Source organism: Cinclus cinclus, chromosome 1 (genome assembly GCF_963662255.1).
Source record: "Cinclus cinclus chromosome 1, bCinCin1.1, whole genome shotgun sequence".
NCBI lineage: Eukaryota > Metazoa > Chordata > Aves > Passeriformes > Cinclidae > Cinclus > Cinclus cinclus.
Window position 1 is genome coordinate 132,338,132 of NC_085046.1, and position 15,583 is coordinate 132,353,714.

Genomic DNA, 15,583 nt, shown 5'->3' on the forward strand with positions numbered 1-15,583 from the left:
TGGAAATACAGGGTTTTTCTTCACCTTCTAGACATCAGTTAATTCCTCTGTGCATTGTATCCTAGAATTTGTTAACTTTCAGCGGACTAGTCTGTGAAAAAGGTTGTGCTCATTGAGAATACCTAAATGGGCTATCTGGTTTTAGTTGATGTGAACATTATCAAAGTATTACATAACACTAAGCTGCTGAAACAAGGGCCAGATTTGAGATTCTTTAATAGGGTTATTGTCCCCTACATTGTTTCCTCTTTATACGAACTCAGGTACAGGCAAACTGGCATTGCTAATACTGGTTCCAGGCCTGAGATGGTGAAGAACTTGTGATCAAGCTGTCAGTTGCAACCCTAAGGTGAAGGGGTGCATGGTTATAACAGACAATTCAGGAAGATGTGTGAGGTCAGCCCAGGAGCACATATGTAGTCTTTGTGGATGTGACTAGGGAAGGATAAAGAAAATAGCCATATTTTAGAAATAATAATAAAAGAGTAATAAATTGCTTTTGATTACTTGCTGCTGGGCATGATCCAAAAATACTGTCTTACTGAAACTTTTCAATGCATGTTTTCCTTTGTGTTCTGCCGAAAGAGCTTCCTTTTTCAGGTATAGGCTCTAAGTTTTGTAACAACAGAAGGAAGAAGGGAAAAAGTGAAAATGATACAAGTAGGGTCAAAAGTGTAATTTGAAATAAGCATCTTCCTAAGATAAAATCTTAAAGATAATCAAGCAAGAGAGAAACCCATAGGATATTATACTTAAGTAGTTCTAGTTTTCCCTGATCTTATTAAAGTACCAGGGAATATTTAACAAAGGTGTACAAATCTGAAAAGTTTGAATCCTAATAAGGAAACAAACTGGCAATGGTGGACTGGGACCACAGTATAAAATGTCTGGCTATTTTAAATTGTACCTGTCCATTTTCTTGTGGATTAAGATTGTGTACTGGATCATATGATAGAAGTCACGGTGTGGCACAAAGGGTCACACTTCAGGTGTCATATGAGATATAATTGTAAGTGTGTAAGGTCATCCAGCTTGTGCACTAAGCCGTGGTTGAGTGTATTTACCCTATTGATATACTTTATTTCATTTTATTCCAAGAAAAGACATTTATCAAAATATATTTGACTAACAGACAACATAATTTTGTTTTAGAAAATGCAATTTTGAAAAGTCTTCCTTGCGATTTCAATCCTTCCAGCAAAACATAATTAAAAAAATACTTCCAGTAAATATTCTATTAATTGTGATCCTAAGTCTCAGTTTCAAAAAGAGAGCCAGAATGAAATAGACATGCTGAAACCGTTTCACCTTTACATTAGGTAAGCCTTTACATCAAGAGTTGAAAGCAAGACTACACAGTTTTTGAGGGTAAACCAAGGGCTTCTTTTAGTAAGATTTCCCTCTGAACTGTATCCCTTAAAAAAAAAACCCAAAGGAATTCAAGATATTTCGAAGTTCTCAGTGACCAGCCCGTGGAATCCAGAGACATTTATTTGGTAGCAGCATCTCTATTCAGTGCTTGTATGCTGTCAATGTCTTTGTTTTTTTTTTTTGCCACGTGGGTATGCACTGTTACCTGCTTCCACCTCCCCCATTCTTTTCTCTCACCTGTCTTGTGGAATGCAGCACTCTGCTATTAACTAATGAAGATTTATATGTTTTTCTCCTATTATTGCATTTTTCTGTATTTCACATATTAAAAGGCAAATATACTTCATATCCTTTACGTAAAGAACAGCTTGTCTTTTTTTGTTTTCGTAGGACAGATCCTTCAGACATTTTCCTAGGCTGTTCCATGTTGAAAGTTGACAAATCCAGAGGAATAATTATTTCCCAATAAGAAATGTTGAAATGCATGGTAGCAATTTTCAAAACATGCTGTAAGGCCTGCAGGAAGGGGGTTCTTTTTGTCATCAGTGCTCAAACTTCATCGCTGACTGTGTTGGAAAATATTTCTGTGCTTTAGTCAGGTGTGTGACAGGCAGCTTTACTTAGGTTCCTGCACCAAATGCTAGAATGTCCCTGAAATGTCCAGAGCTGACAAAGCAGTTGTTTAAGCAGTCATATAATCACCTCCGGGCAATTCTAGCTGTGTAGCTTCTCTTTGGAGTCACCCACTGTGCAGCGGTCTAGATGGATAGTATTGCAAATGGAAAGTAACCTGCTTAAATGGAAGTTCTTCAGTAGCTGTGGTTCACTTCTTACTTCACTCCAGAACCCTTCTGGTACAGTGCTGTGCTGGGAGCTGTGCAGTTAGGATAAGGATATAGACACATAGAATGTATTCAGCTCACAGTACCCTTATGCTGAAAATTGGTGTGGAGGAGGAAAATACTTAATTGCAAGGTTAAAACGTTTGCAGTTTTGAGTAATGACACATATTTGCCATTATTGGCTCAAGTAGTCTGAGCTATGTGTTAAATATACACTATGTAGTCAGGTAGTCTCCTCAGCTTGTAGAATTTGAAATTATATGGCCTGTCCTTTTTGGCAGTGAGATTTGAATTTGAGGACAAATTTTTTGTTTATTTGGTTCAAAGCAAGCTTATGTTTTTAGTTTATTAAGGGAAACAGTTTACAGTTTAGAGAGGTCTTGCTTTAGGTAGAAAGGGCCTAGGTTATGCTTATATCCTATGTGAAGATTTTGGGACACTTTGAGTCTCCAAATAACTCTGTATGAGTAGAACAGCCAATTATACTGAGTTCTTTATGTCTAGTCTGTTTGGAAGATAAATGGTTTTGGACTTGACCATGGACTTAAAACAATATTCAAAAGAGAGTAGATGTGTGCTTTGTTTGTTAGATACAAATTCCTTAATGCTTTATAAAGGATAATCAATTATCATATTTCTGTGTGGGAAAGCCATTATAGGAAACAAAAAACTACATAATCAAACATTAAAAAATAAGGGAAACAGAAATGGACCAAAATTCTTTTAAAATATACTCTAACATTCAAAGTTCCCATTGCTGCAGGAAGGTCCCTTTGCTGGAGGTTCCCAATGTAGAAGAAAAAATTCTTTGCCTGTTTGGTGTTGTCTAGAGAAAATAAGAAAAACACACTGAATACCAGTGAGTTTACAAAGGCTTCAGCTTAGCCCTGTTTCTACAGAAAGGCTGGGTTACTGATGTGGTGGTTCTCCCAACCTGATTTGTGCATGGGAGCTTTCCATGCATAGAACTCACTGACATTGAGAGTGATTCTCACATATGTCCTTTCCTATACCCAGCTGCACTTGTGAACTCACAAGGCATCTGAATATTGTTATAATGGTGTTAATTAGGATTGTATCTTCCTTAGTAATATACTAGGTCCTTTTTTTTCATGAATTATGGTTTTGATGTTATAGATTATGTAAGTTATCAATGAGGTGACTTTTTTTTTTTCCCTGAGTAATTTCTGCTGTATGCTCTAAATGTATATATTCTCAATAATAAAGTGTTTTCTACAGTGGAAGAGGTATTTCTAAGAGAGTAGCAAGTGCATTCTCTGGTAGTCAGAGTTACAACTACAGTGTATATGTTACAAAAGATCATGGTTTAACTTTTATTTCCTTACCCTTTTTTATTGTTTTGGTTTTGTTACTTCTAATTCTTTTTCTTATAGGCAAAGACCTATGTGCTTTACTTTATATATTACTTAAAATTTTACAAGATTTCAAAAATCATTTACCTAGTCAAGATTTTAATAGTTATAGAACTTGCACTGAAAAATTTATGTCCAGTGACTTTATCAAGCCATTCACTGTATTGCAAAAATACTAAGCCATACATGCCTGTCATAGAAATGCAATACACTACAGGGCTTCCAGACAACCATTCTTTTATGAACCTGCATAGTATTTTTGCCTGTAATTTGGATCACTTAGCGCAGTGTTAAGGGCAAAATTTATAAGATCTACAATGGCTTTACAGTTTCTAATTTATATGATAATTTTTGGAAAGATGTAACTACATGTTTTACACAGATAAAGCCGAAACAGTGTTTGTATAGACTTGTTTATTTTAATTTAATTTTCATTTTATAAATGCCAATTATTTAGTATTTACTGAGAGACACAACTAAAATAAAAAGAAAGTTAGCCTTCTACATCTTGTTTGAAAAGGAGAAGGGAAAATGGGCGAGCAAGAAGAGGGAGTGCTATTATCAGGTAACAGGCTCAATTTTGAAAGTGTTCCTCTGTGCAGCGTTAATTCTAGGGTTTATCATTTGTTGAAGAGTAACTATTTTTGCAAAATACCTGAATCTCATCTTGGACACATAGAGTTTGTGGATGCACCATACAGTAATATATGGGTAAGAGGATTTGGAATAAGCAGAAACCAGCTACACCAGCAGATGGCCAGGAGCCAATGCTTAGACCCTGGGAATTCGTAAAACAGGCAGTATGGAGGCTGGAACTCTTGCTATCTTCTGGATATCTCTAAATGTATATTTATGAATAAGGGCTAGATCTTCATGAGCTCACTGATGATTTCGCTCAGTGACCCTCGAAGCAATGTCTGGAGGCAAAAGTAGCCCTGAAAATTCCATTGCAGAAGTACCTTTAGGAAAATGTTACTAACTTTCAAAAGAGTATTCCTTTCCCCTTATCAGGTCAGCCACACTTTTATCTTTAATGCAGGCAAGATGTTAACATTCATGGCAAAGCAATTTTGGTAAGAATTTCCTGTTTTTAAATGTTACCTTCCTTTCAAGAGTCAAGAAGCACACTTAATAGATTTACAGCCTATATTTATTATTTGGAAAATGTTAATTAATTGAGGCCTGAAAATAATTTTATGAAGTTATTGTATCACTGTTTTTATGAAAGAAAAGGCTATTTAATATGCTGCAAGATTTCTGCAATGTGTAAAGAACTAAGTTCAAAGTATCTTGAAAACAAAGCCTTTGTATTTTGAATATTACTTTCTTTAAAATGAAAACAAGACTTGATTTTTTTTTCCATACAGCATATGCATGTCTCTATTTTAGGAGGAAACAAGTGAAAAAAATTGTATTTCTCATTGTACAAATATAATATACTAGGTTGGACTTGATGTTCTCAAAGGGCTTTTCTAACCTAGTTAATTCTGTGATACCTCTCCAAAGAGAATATTTTACTTTACTAAAGCCTCTCTTAATTTTTTATAGTTTTTATGTGGCCGTATCTTCACATCCTCTCTGTAAAGTTTTCTAGACAAGTGTTAAGATAGTGCTAAGACTTGTTAAGTTACATTTCACCACCCTACTGATATAGTTCCGGAGAAATAGGCTGAGCAATGTTAAAGCAGGATCTGAAGTAACAGAAGTATAAAGAAGTTTTTTGAGGTCTGTATTAAAAAATTCTGAACTATTTTGCTTTAGTTTGGTCAAATTTGGTAGAAAACTGAACATTTGTTTCCTGCATACAGTAATATAAAAATATTATGTAGCATACAGTTACAAAATATTTTTCATGTAACATGTAGTAACAGTTGTGAGGGGAAAAAGAGAGAAACATAATAGTGCAGAATGTGTGGGTATAAATTACAGTTTAAAGAACCTACATAAAAGAGAATATTTTATTAAAATACATGAGTCATTCCCTAATTCTTTGGACAGCAGCATTAATTTAGATCTCTTCTTAAACTGTTTTTCAAACCTTTCTTTCTTTCATGTGTCTGCCATGGAGGTTAAATTCTGACTCTATGAAATATTTCTATGCTTTGTCAAAACCCTTAACACTCCCATTTGTGGGGTACCTGTACATACTAGAATTCATCCTTATATTTAACCAGCAGACAAAGCAAATTTAATATGCTTTTTAATCTTACATAATTTCCAGATTTTTTTAAATTGAACCTACCTTAAAACATCATCTACTGCAAAATTAGTACAGACTTCCATTGTTTTAAATATTTTATTGATGTGATTAGAATAAATACTAATTTGTGTTAGAAAAGCAAAGAAGTTCCTTAACACATTCTGTATTCAAATGCTTTCCCTTCTGGATGTTCTGTTAGAAATACAATTTACCTTTTCATTTAATTTACTGTAAATAATTTTTTTAGGGACAGTTCATAAATCTGGCACAATGATGCTTTGCACTGTACATACTTTTATGCACTCATAGACACACACAAATGTATCTCCTTCCTCACTATTTTTCTTATCCCATGTACTCTGTTGTTGGAGCCTTAACTTTTTCTTGGAAGCCCTTTGCAAGTCCTACTGGCAGAGGTTATGAATCAGATAGGATAATCAGAAGTCTTTACAATTTTGCTGTATCTTTGTTTGTCCTTTCTTTCACCTTTACTTTACTGCACTATCTTGTCTGTCTGATTCTCGCAGGAGACATGGATTACAACTGGTTGGACCATACGTCTTGGCATAGCAGTGAGGCATCCCCAATGTCTTTGGTGAGACATGTGGAGCCTTACCATTTAGTTTCCTTTATCATTTTACATTTCCTTGATTTTATTTACACCTTTGCATGTTTTCTTTTTTTGTATTCTTTTTTTATCCCACACCTATAGGGGACAGTCAAAGGGGAAAAAGAAAAACTAGTGAGCAGGCAGTTTTGTCGGATTCTAACACCTTATCCGAGGGGCAAAAGAAAATGGTGTGCTTTGGTGGCCACTCTTTGGAAGAGGACTTGGAATGGTCTGAGCCTCAGATAAAAGACTCTGGGGTAGATACGTGTAGTAGCACAACTCTAAACGAGGAACATAGCCATAGTGAGAAGGTACTGAGATTATGGAGCCTGCATTTTAACCTGCTCATTTGGTCTTTGTTTGCTCTCTGTCACTCATTAAAATAGTGCATAAAATAAAAGATAGGGTGTTTCTAGAGACAATATAGCATTTCTTAAGGTGCAGAAAAGAAAAACAAATGAAAAGTCTTTGCATGCTCGCAGCTTTTACATTTGGCAGCCTAAGAAAAAAAAATTGAGAGGCATGAAGGAATGTTGTTCTTATGGTTGCAAATTAGCATATCATGATATTACCTTAAAGAATAAAGTAATTAACAATAAGGATTCTACCAATTGGCTTATCTGATTTACTATTTTCAAACTCCTGGGGCTGAAATTAAATTAATAGTTTAAACCCCAGGTGAAAAAGGGAGAAAATTCGGTCTCTCTGCACAGAAAAGTTGTTTTTCTTTTTTCCCTTTCACTGTCATGGTTGTTCATTTGTTTTGTTGCCATACAATTTTTGTGCAGTACTGTGCAGAATTAAAGGCTTTGCCATCTGCTTTGGTATTTTTTATTTTTGCTTTCTGTTTGATGGAGATTATGATAAATCTTTTTAGAGTTATTAGTTGTAATGGGAGCAGATTTATCTGTGCCTGCTAATTTTGCATGAAATAGAGCATGAAATAATATTTTTCTGTGAAAAAGTACTATGATTACACAAAAGAAAATCTTAACAGTTCATTAATTAGGGCAATAGACAAGTATTACTGTGCCCATGTAAAGTAAGGAAATAATAATGCTCACTGTAACTGTGCTTGATATATGAATTAATTATTCCAAGAAAGAAACAGAATATTAAAATGAAGTAATGAATATAACTTTAAATAGTATTTTAAAATTTTAATCTACTACTACTGAAAGAAAGTAAAACAGTAAAAATATTTGTTGGTCTTTGATAAAAATTGAAATATTTGAAGTAGTGGAAAAATAAGACATTTCTTATATAAAACTTTCAGTTTGAGTTAAACTTCTTTTCCAGTATTACTCCTATACTAGACTTCTAGCAATGTTTTTCTCAGTACTCAGACGTGATTCTCATTGTGTGTAGATAACTATGTGTAGTTGTTTATATCTGTCAAATCAAGATTGAAAGACCATTCTAGATATTTACAAATTGGATTTAGTAAAATAGATAATGTTATTAAATATTAGACACATCTATGATGAATGATGTGTCCAAATAAATATTTTCCAGCACAGTTTTCTGTCACTTTTTACATTAAATATTAGTGTAATCATAATACTTCCATAGCATTTTTAAAGTATATTAGCAAATGAAAAGTATTACTAAAATATTTTTCATTAAAATGCTATTCACTCTATTTTCCATTAACACCATATGATAGCATCCAGTAACTTGGCAACCATCCAAAGATGGGGATCGTCTCATTGGTCGGATTTTGTTAAATAAACGACTAAAAGATGGAAGTGTGCCTAGAGATTCAGGAGCAATGCTTGGATTGAAGGTTGGTGATGAACAGTTTTGAAACTAACAACTCTCTCAGTTAAACTTGCTATTTTCATAATTAAAGTAGTCTCACATTAGATGGTGTATGCAACAATATTGATAATGCCTTTTGATTCTCAAAATCACAATATAGACATTTTATATTCATTCACCTAGAGTAATTTTGCACGGTCCTTGGCAGAATTAAAAAATTGTACTTTTCTGAAGGACTCGACATGTTCTCACAAGTTTTCCAAGGATGTCTTCTTAGCAAAGTACTAATTGCAGCCTTGCTAGGCAAGCCAAGTTCTGTCTGTGTTCTTCAGTATGGAGCATTGCACCATGGTATAACTTCTACTTCCCAAGAAAGAGAAGAAAAGCAAAAAATAAATTATCTCTCTTGAAGACCTGGGGGACATCTGTGAGTTAATGACATTTCAGTCGAGATCAGAGTATGCCAATGGAGCTTCCTTTTTGTGAATTTTTATTTCCTCTGATTGCTTGATTTGCCACATTTTAAAAACACAAAATGGAAAATTGTTTAATATTATTGGTTTTTATGACAAAATAATGTACTTTTTTTTTATGTGTTAACCTCTTTTCCATGGTGCAGTGCTCTTTAAACACATTATGAATTATTTCTAGCTCATATATTGATTTCAATTTTGTGTGATATTATTATTTGCCGTTCCAGAAATACTAGAATGAGAACAAACTATGAACAGTGAAAGAAACAAACACACATGTATTTTGATTCCATATGCTTACCATTTAGCATGACTCTTACTTCACCTCAGATATACAGATTAGGTTATAGTCACACCCTGTGAGTAAGGATTAAATCAGTGTTCTTATGTATTACATATACTAACACGTTTTGGAAATATTTAAAAATTTTATTTAATTAAGAAATAATTAATTTGAAGTCAGTGGACAAGCCAGTTGAACATCAAGTTTTATATGTTTATTTTTGTCTTATTGTCAGAAAATGCAAGAGAAAAGACTACCAGGGACAGTAGGAAGCATTTTTTGTTTAAACGTCTATGTTAAAATATCTGAAATCTCATATTATGTAGATGAACTCTTCAGTGAGATTCAGATTCAAGAGTAACTGCTTTTTAATCTCAGTAGACTGGAAAGAGTGATTTCCAACAGTTATCCCTGACCTGAATTTTCAAGTATTTACATATTGAAAGTAAACTAAACTGGATTTAGTATTACAAATTTTAAATCCCAGTATGGTGACGGTTAAGAAACCTTAAGAATTTGAAGATTATTCACTTATGACCGATTCTGACATGTAAGTCTGATTCTAACATAAATATTATTAAGTTCCCTGTAGAGAAATTTTTAGTGCGACAAATGTTTTTGTCTGACTTGCCAAGCCAGAGGTAATTTCATTGCTTATTGTGAACATCCTGAGTTCTGTTATACTAATATATCTTTTTCCAGTTAAAAAAAATAGTGAAGTGAGCAATCTAATGACCAATACCTCCCATTGTTTTGGGTGGTAATTTATAATACAATGAGATACTATACATGTATTTGCTAAAATTTAAAAGTTTTAGGCTTCTCTATTTCCATTGTTTTTCAATTGTACAAATTGCCAGAATAGCTACAAAAATAACCTTTCATAGCCAAACTTCTGTGGTATTTTTTTCAAGTGCATATGTGTTACCTGGACTACATAATACCCAAGGAAAAGTGTGAATTCTTCTTTCTATTGCCTGAACATTTAAATAATTTAAAGCAATTTTCATACTGTGAAAATACTTCCTATTTGAAACAGGTAGTAGGAGGAAAGATGACTGAATCAGGTCGACTCTGCGCATTTATCACCAAAGTTAAAAAAGGAAGCTTAGCTGATACAGTGGGGCATCTTAGACCAGGTATGTATCTACTATAGATCTATACTGCTGAATTGCTTTTCTGAAGGTGCTAACATGTGAGCAAGTTTAATTACATGTGAAATTATATCAAATAGATGTGATAAAATACAACAGAATTCAACCTGACACTGTTACTAAATGGTTGCTTTTGTGAAATATATATTCTCATGTTGTTCAAAAATATTGTAACATTTTCGCTCATATTTATACTCAAAATAATATTCCACTGATATCCTTCCCAGTCATTTTGTGATGTATATCTTGTTTAGAGCAAACCAAGCTATTACAAATGTATGAGCAGAACTACCTTGGCTAGGAAGCTGCTTTTGTTCCAACACGCAAACTATAGATTGCTAGACTGGAGAATGTCTAAGAAATATGAACTATTAACATAAGAACTATCTGAAGCTTAAATATTAAACCTGTGAAAGTATATGGATCTTCAAAACAGTAATTTGATGAGATAGGATGCTTTAGATATGAATTTTCTAAAGAGCCTGTTGGGATTTCTGTTAAGCCACAGCTGCCAAAGTGAATAAGAACAGCATCTAACTCAGTGGGGTCCTATTGATTATATTATTGTTTCACAGAACTTTACATATTTGAAGCTGAGCGGCAGGAAACCTTTCATACTCAGGATTTTTCTGCGTGAAGCCCTCCAAATTTGTTCTACAACACAGGTTTCATAATCAAAAAAACTGACAGTAGAATGGCTTAAATTGTTATTGTAAGTGCTGTCCACAGCAGGCTTTTTAAGCAGGTTGTTATTACTTGACTTACAGGTGATGAAGTACTAGAATGGAATGGAAGGATACTACAAGGAGCCACCTTTGAGGAGGTGTATAATATCATTTTAGAATCCAAACCTGAGCCACAAGTAGAGCTTGTAGTTTCAAGACCAATAGGGTAAGTAATTTTATGTTGTTTTTTTTAATTAGATGTGATAACATTTTTCACTTTTAGGATGGAGTATATCATTCATTAGCATTGTAAACAGAAAAATTTTATGCAAATTTCTGTAAACCAACAGTGTAGCTGGAATGATAGATCATGTCAGTGAGTGGAAAGAGCTGGTGTGAAATCCTGTATTCTCAGAGTCTCAGGCATCATCTTCTATTATGATTAAAAATAGGTACCCTTCTCTGGCTTTTCAGTTGGTGAGCTTGCTTTTATTGGCTCTGAAACTGTGGTTATACTCATTGTTGCAATTCTTGTTGTAATTAGAATGCTAATGAAAGAAATCAGTATGCTTTGGAAACTCTCGAATCCACATTCACATCATCTTCATCTATGGAACTATTAAATTATTGCTTGTTATCTATTACAGAACACATCTGAAGGAATAGCTAGAACTGTGTGTGACTTTGGTGCTGTACATTGCCCATTTTTATTAACTTTCAAACTTACCTCTCAATTTCTAAACTTAATTTTTCTTGCATAGCAGTAGTTGCTTTGTTGTATTGGACTGTGAGTACTTCATCTTCTTCAACTGTTCTTTTTCTTCCAAGTTCCTATATCCTAAAGCTACATTCAACACGTTTTTAATTCTCCACTGGAAATTCCATATCTGGTCGTATCAGGGTTGTGAAGAGGGGAATGATTATCACTGATTTTGAAGATGTTTACTGTTATTAAAATTTTCTTTCCCCCCCCCACCCCCCCCAAGATTTAATTTGTGATATACGGGACACAACTGGATAGGGTGATAGGTAATATCTAGATTCCCTTTTCCATGTTAGGTTGGACCAGATGATCTTTCAAGATCACTTCTGACCTGAACCATTTTAGGATTCTATAATTACATTTTAATAAATATATTTAAGTCTTTATTTTGTATAAGATTCACCTTAATATAAGAAAACATTACTAAAAATTAAGTAGTACTAAAAAAAAATCTAGAACTATATAATCTGAGAACAGCATTTCAGTGAGGATGACTGTTAAGGTTTCAGAGATAATAGGAACTTATTGTGTTGGACACTTCAGGAAGTTAAGGTGGAGTAACTTAATTTGGTATGACAATTTTAAACAAACCTGATAATAACAAAAAAATAACTTTATCTTGTCAGTGAGATGAGAGGCTATCTCCATGATACATATGGAATTGCGACCCGTTTAGGGTAAGGACTAGAATCTGTCCTATAATTAAAAACCTTTGCATAACTTGGGAGATGTGGGTATAATAGTGATGCTAAGGGACAGACAACATTATTTGTCTCAGAAAAGGAGGTATCAAATTATTTTCATACATAAATCTTTCATAGTATCTCTCAAATAGAAGTTTATAGCGGAAGTTTCAAGGAACAACTCACATCATCAGAATATTCATTTTTAAAATCTTTCTGCATTCTCTTCATTATGTAAAATCTCCTGTATTATTTATTGTACTTTTGTATTTGCTGTCTCTTGTTCAGCTTCCTTATCATCATGTCTTCTGCTGTTGCTGTCACTCGAGCAGATCATCTATAATTCCTTAAACAGTGATGTGGGCTCTCAAGATGCCTTTTTTTTGCATTAACCACTTTCCTCATAATCTGAAAACATGAGCTAGTTCAGTGTATTTGATTCCCAGTGTCATTTTGCAGTAGATGTAAAAGAGTCTCAGTGATGAATACTTCCTACAAATTGGAAGGTCTTGGTGTGTGTAACTCCTTGGAGTTTGGTATTAACAGCAAAACATCAGAAATGTTTTTCATGAGATTAGAGCTGATGAACTGGTAAGACTGTATCCGATTTTTCAGTTTAGAGGATTTCAGTTCATAATCAAATGGACAATAAAAAATAATAGCCTATGCTTGACCAAGGAACCATAACTTCATAGGATTGTGTTCTGCTCTGGAAAACAAAGTTTCAGTGTATGTACAGTATTTTAAAATTATTATTTACCAGATATCAGAAGTGATATTTATTTTTGTTAGAACTATTGTTACCCAGTTGAAGGATTTTGCTTTTGCATTGAGATAAATCTTATTATTTATAAGGATAATTTCTTAATGGTTTCATGGCAACACTTTAAATCATGCAAGAAATCTTCAGCTACAAGCAATTAACTTAGCTGAGAATCTGTTGTTACATCCTGATATTCTGAGAACAAAACCAAATTCCAGTAAAAACAATTATTAGTTTATCTCTTTATTATGGGCTGAATGCTATGAAATCTGAAGATGATAAGCTAAGCTGACAAGGCAGATAAAATTGAAAGCCATTCTAAAAAAATCCCAACAAAATAAAACATGCCAGTTTGTTACGCAATTTAACACTTTTTCCATCTTAAAACAAAATTTTATGGCCAAGTTGCTAATTAGTGTGAGTTGGCTGTCCCTTATATACAGGAACTTACCTATTTTCTGCCTTCTAATTCTCAGAAATAGGTAACTTTAAATGCATGTTATTTTCATGGTTCCTTCAGTTTTGAATTTAGAAGAAATAATGCACTGTTTTAATAATTACTCTATACAACCTGTTTGCAGGGGAGCATAACTTATTATGCAAAGAGTCATTGTGGAATTAATTTTATTTCTCCTCCGTTTATCTCTATGAGAGTTCCTTGTAAGAAATAGCATTCATTCTACCATGAAATACAGGGATCTGTATGCTTTAGGAGCATAAATAATGTTAATGGATCTCAAGTTTATTTTTTCAGCTATCTATAGAAAACTCTTATTTACTCTGTTCAAAATTATTTATATACTATCTATATATAGATTGTATTGGATCCTGTTAAAAATTCTCCTTATATCAAATATACAAACTTAAGTATTTGCTTCTTCAATGGTGCTTGTTAGTTTCTCATAAGTTTTTGGTACTAACAACAGAGATTTTTTTTCTTGTCTGTAGTGGGCACTTTGAGCAGTTTCATGCCTTCTGGTTTATTTCAATTTTTGGATACTGTGCATCAACTCACTTGGAATGCTTTCTCAATCTTCTTAGTAAAGCTGTCTTTCTAGTGAGTCTTGAAAAATGTTTGGAAAAGATATACTAAATGTACTCTGGAAAAAATGTTCTAAAAGAAATAGATAAGTTATTTATATATCATATTGACTCTTTCATTGTATGAGACAGTAGATATCACTGGAACATTTTTCATTTCTGCTTCCTTTTAATTTACCTTTGTGATGGGTTGACCTTGACTGAGCACCAAAGACTTGCTCTCTCCATTTCCCTCCTCAGCAGGACTGGGGGAAGAAATAAGATGAAAAAGTTTATGGGCCACTCAGCAGTTACCATCGTGGGCAGAACAAACTTGAGGAAGATCACTTTGTTAGGAATTAATAAAAGCAAAGGATATTGAGATATCAAACCAAAACTGAAGCCTCCTTAACGTTACCTGTCTTCTTCTCTGGCTCAAACTCACTAATTCTTTCCTGTTTTTTTTTTGCCTCCCTCTCTGCCAAGCTGTCCATGGCATGGGGAAAAGGAGTGGCAGCCCATCCTCCTCCTCCCCCTTCTTCCCTGGCCTTGGTGTCTGCAAGGACAGTTCTCTCACGGCTCTTTGTTTTCTCATTGTTTTCTCTCACAGCAGCTGCACAGCTGTTATATCCTTTATTAAATTTGTTATCACAGAAGCACTCCAGGAGCCAGCTGTGCCCAGCACGGTGCAGCCCCAGCCTCTCCTCCCCATGGGCACCCCTCAGGAGTGGCCGTGGCCTTGGAGAAGCCAATGGCACTGAAACACTCAACACAGTTGTGAATACTGGTATTGCTGTGACTCAGAACTGAAGCTCTTCAGCTTGCTTGGTTTTGCTCAAATAGCTCTGAAATTGTTTATTAGCATATTGATAGTTTTTATTAGCATACAGTAATGTTTGCCTCTCAGAGGACAAGATACATTCCTTTGCTAGGGGAGGTGTAATTGAGTGCTTTAAAATTACATGGCTCTACACACAATTTAATGCAGGTGTTGCAACACATCTTGAGTATGAAAGAATGCAATTTTGCCAAATGAATTTATACATTTAACTTGGTTATGGAAAAGGTAAGATTGATTAAATTTGTGGTTCAAGGACAGTAAAGAATGTACTTGGACAGCCATGATTGGCAGTCGAGTATGTTTGTGTGAGTGTCCAGTAAATTTAATGAATGTATAATGTCATAGTAAATTCTGCTACTCACAGTTTTAGTTTGCTATTAACTCTGAGATTGTTCTTTTATTTACTGAATTATTTTAGCCTGTCTCCTGCATCCACCAAATCTATTATGTAGGATTTAATTTGACAATGAAATTATTTATACTGGATAACAGATAATCATCCCAGGGGCTGAAGACAGCCAGCAGATCATGCACCATTCCTGAGGCATTCCATGGTGGATTGGGAAGTGTTTTAGTTTAACTGAAATTTAAATTTGCTTGTTAGATAAAGGATCAGCCTGTCTTAATTTTCCTGATTTCAGGGACATTCCCAGAATACCTGACAGCACACATGCACAGCTGGAGTCCAGTAAGTTTCAATTGTGGGGTAGGAAAATCTTCTCTCTCTTTTATGTAAGCACAAATAGAATGAAAAATGTCCTCTGCAGTCAGTGTAGGTCTT

General features: G+C 34.2%; 1 protein-coding gene across 41 annotated transcripts in view; it reads left to right on the forward strand.

Annotated features, from left to right (window-relative positions):
* Positions 1-15,583, forward strand: part of RIMS2 (regulating synaptic membrane exocytosis 2) — a 449,594-nt gene that overhangs the window by 231,797 nt on the left and 202,214 nt on the right. For 27 of the 41 annotated variants that reach the window (XM_062490879.1, XM_062490968.1, XM_062490936.1 and 24 more), the window contains 5 exons: positions 6,314-6,381; positions 8,063-8,182; positions 9,953-10,052; positions 10,835-10,958; positions 15,444-15,490. In XM_062490879.1, the coding sequence (XP_062346863.1) occupies positions 6,314-6,381; positions 8,063-8,182; positions 9,953-10,052; positions 10,835-10,958; positions 15,444-15,490 (459 nt within the window). Of the gene's footprint in view, positions 1-6,313; positions 6,382-6,498; positions 6,708-8,062; positions 8,183-9,952; positions 10,053-10,834; positions 10,959-15,443; positions 15,491-15,583 lie in introns of all 41 variants that reach the window. The other 14 variants (XM_062490837.1, XM_062490844.1, XM_062490852.1 and 11 more) reach the window with 1 other exon arrangement.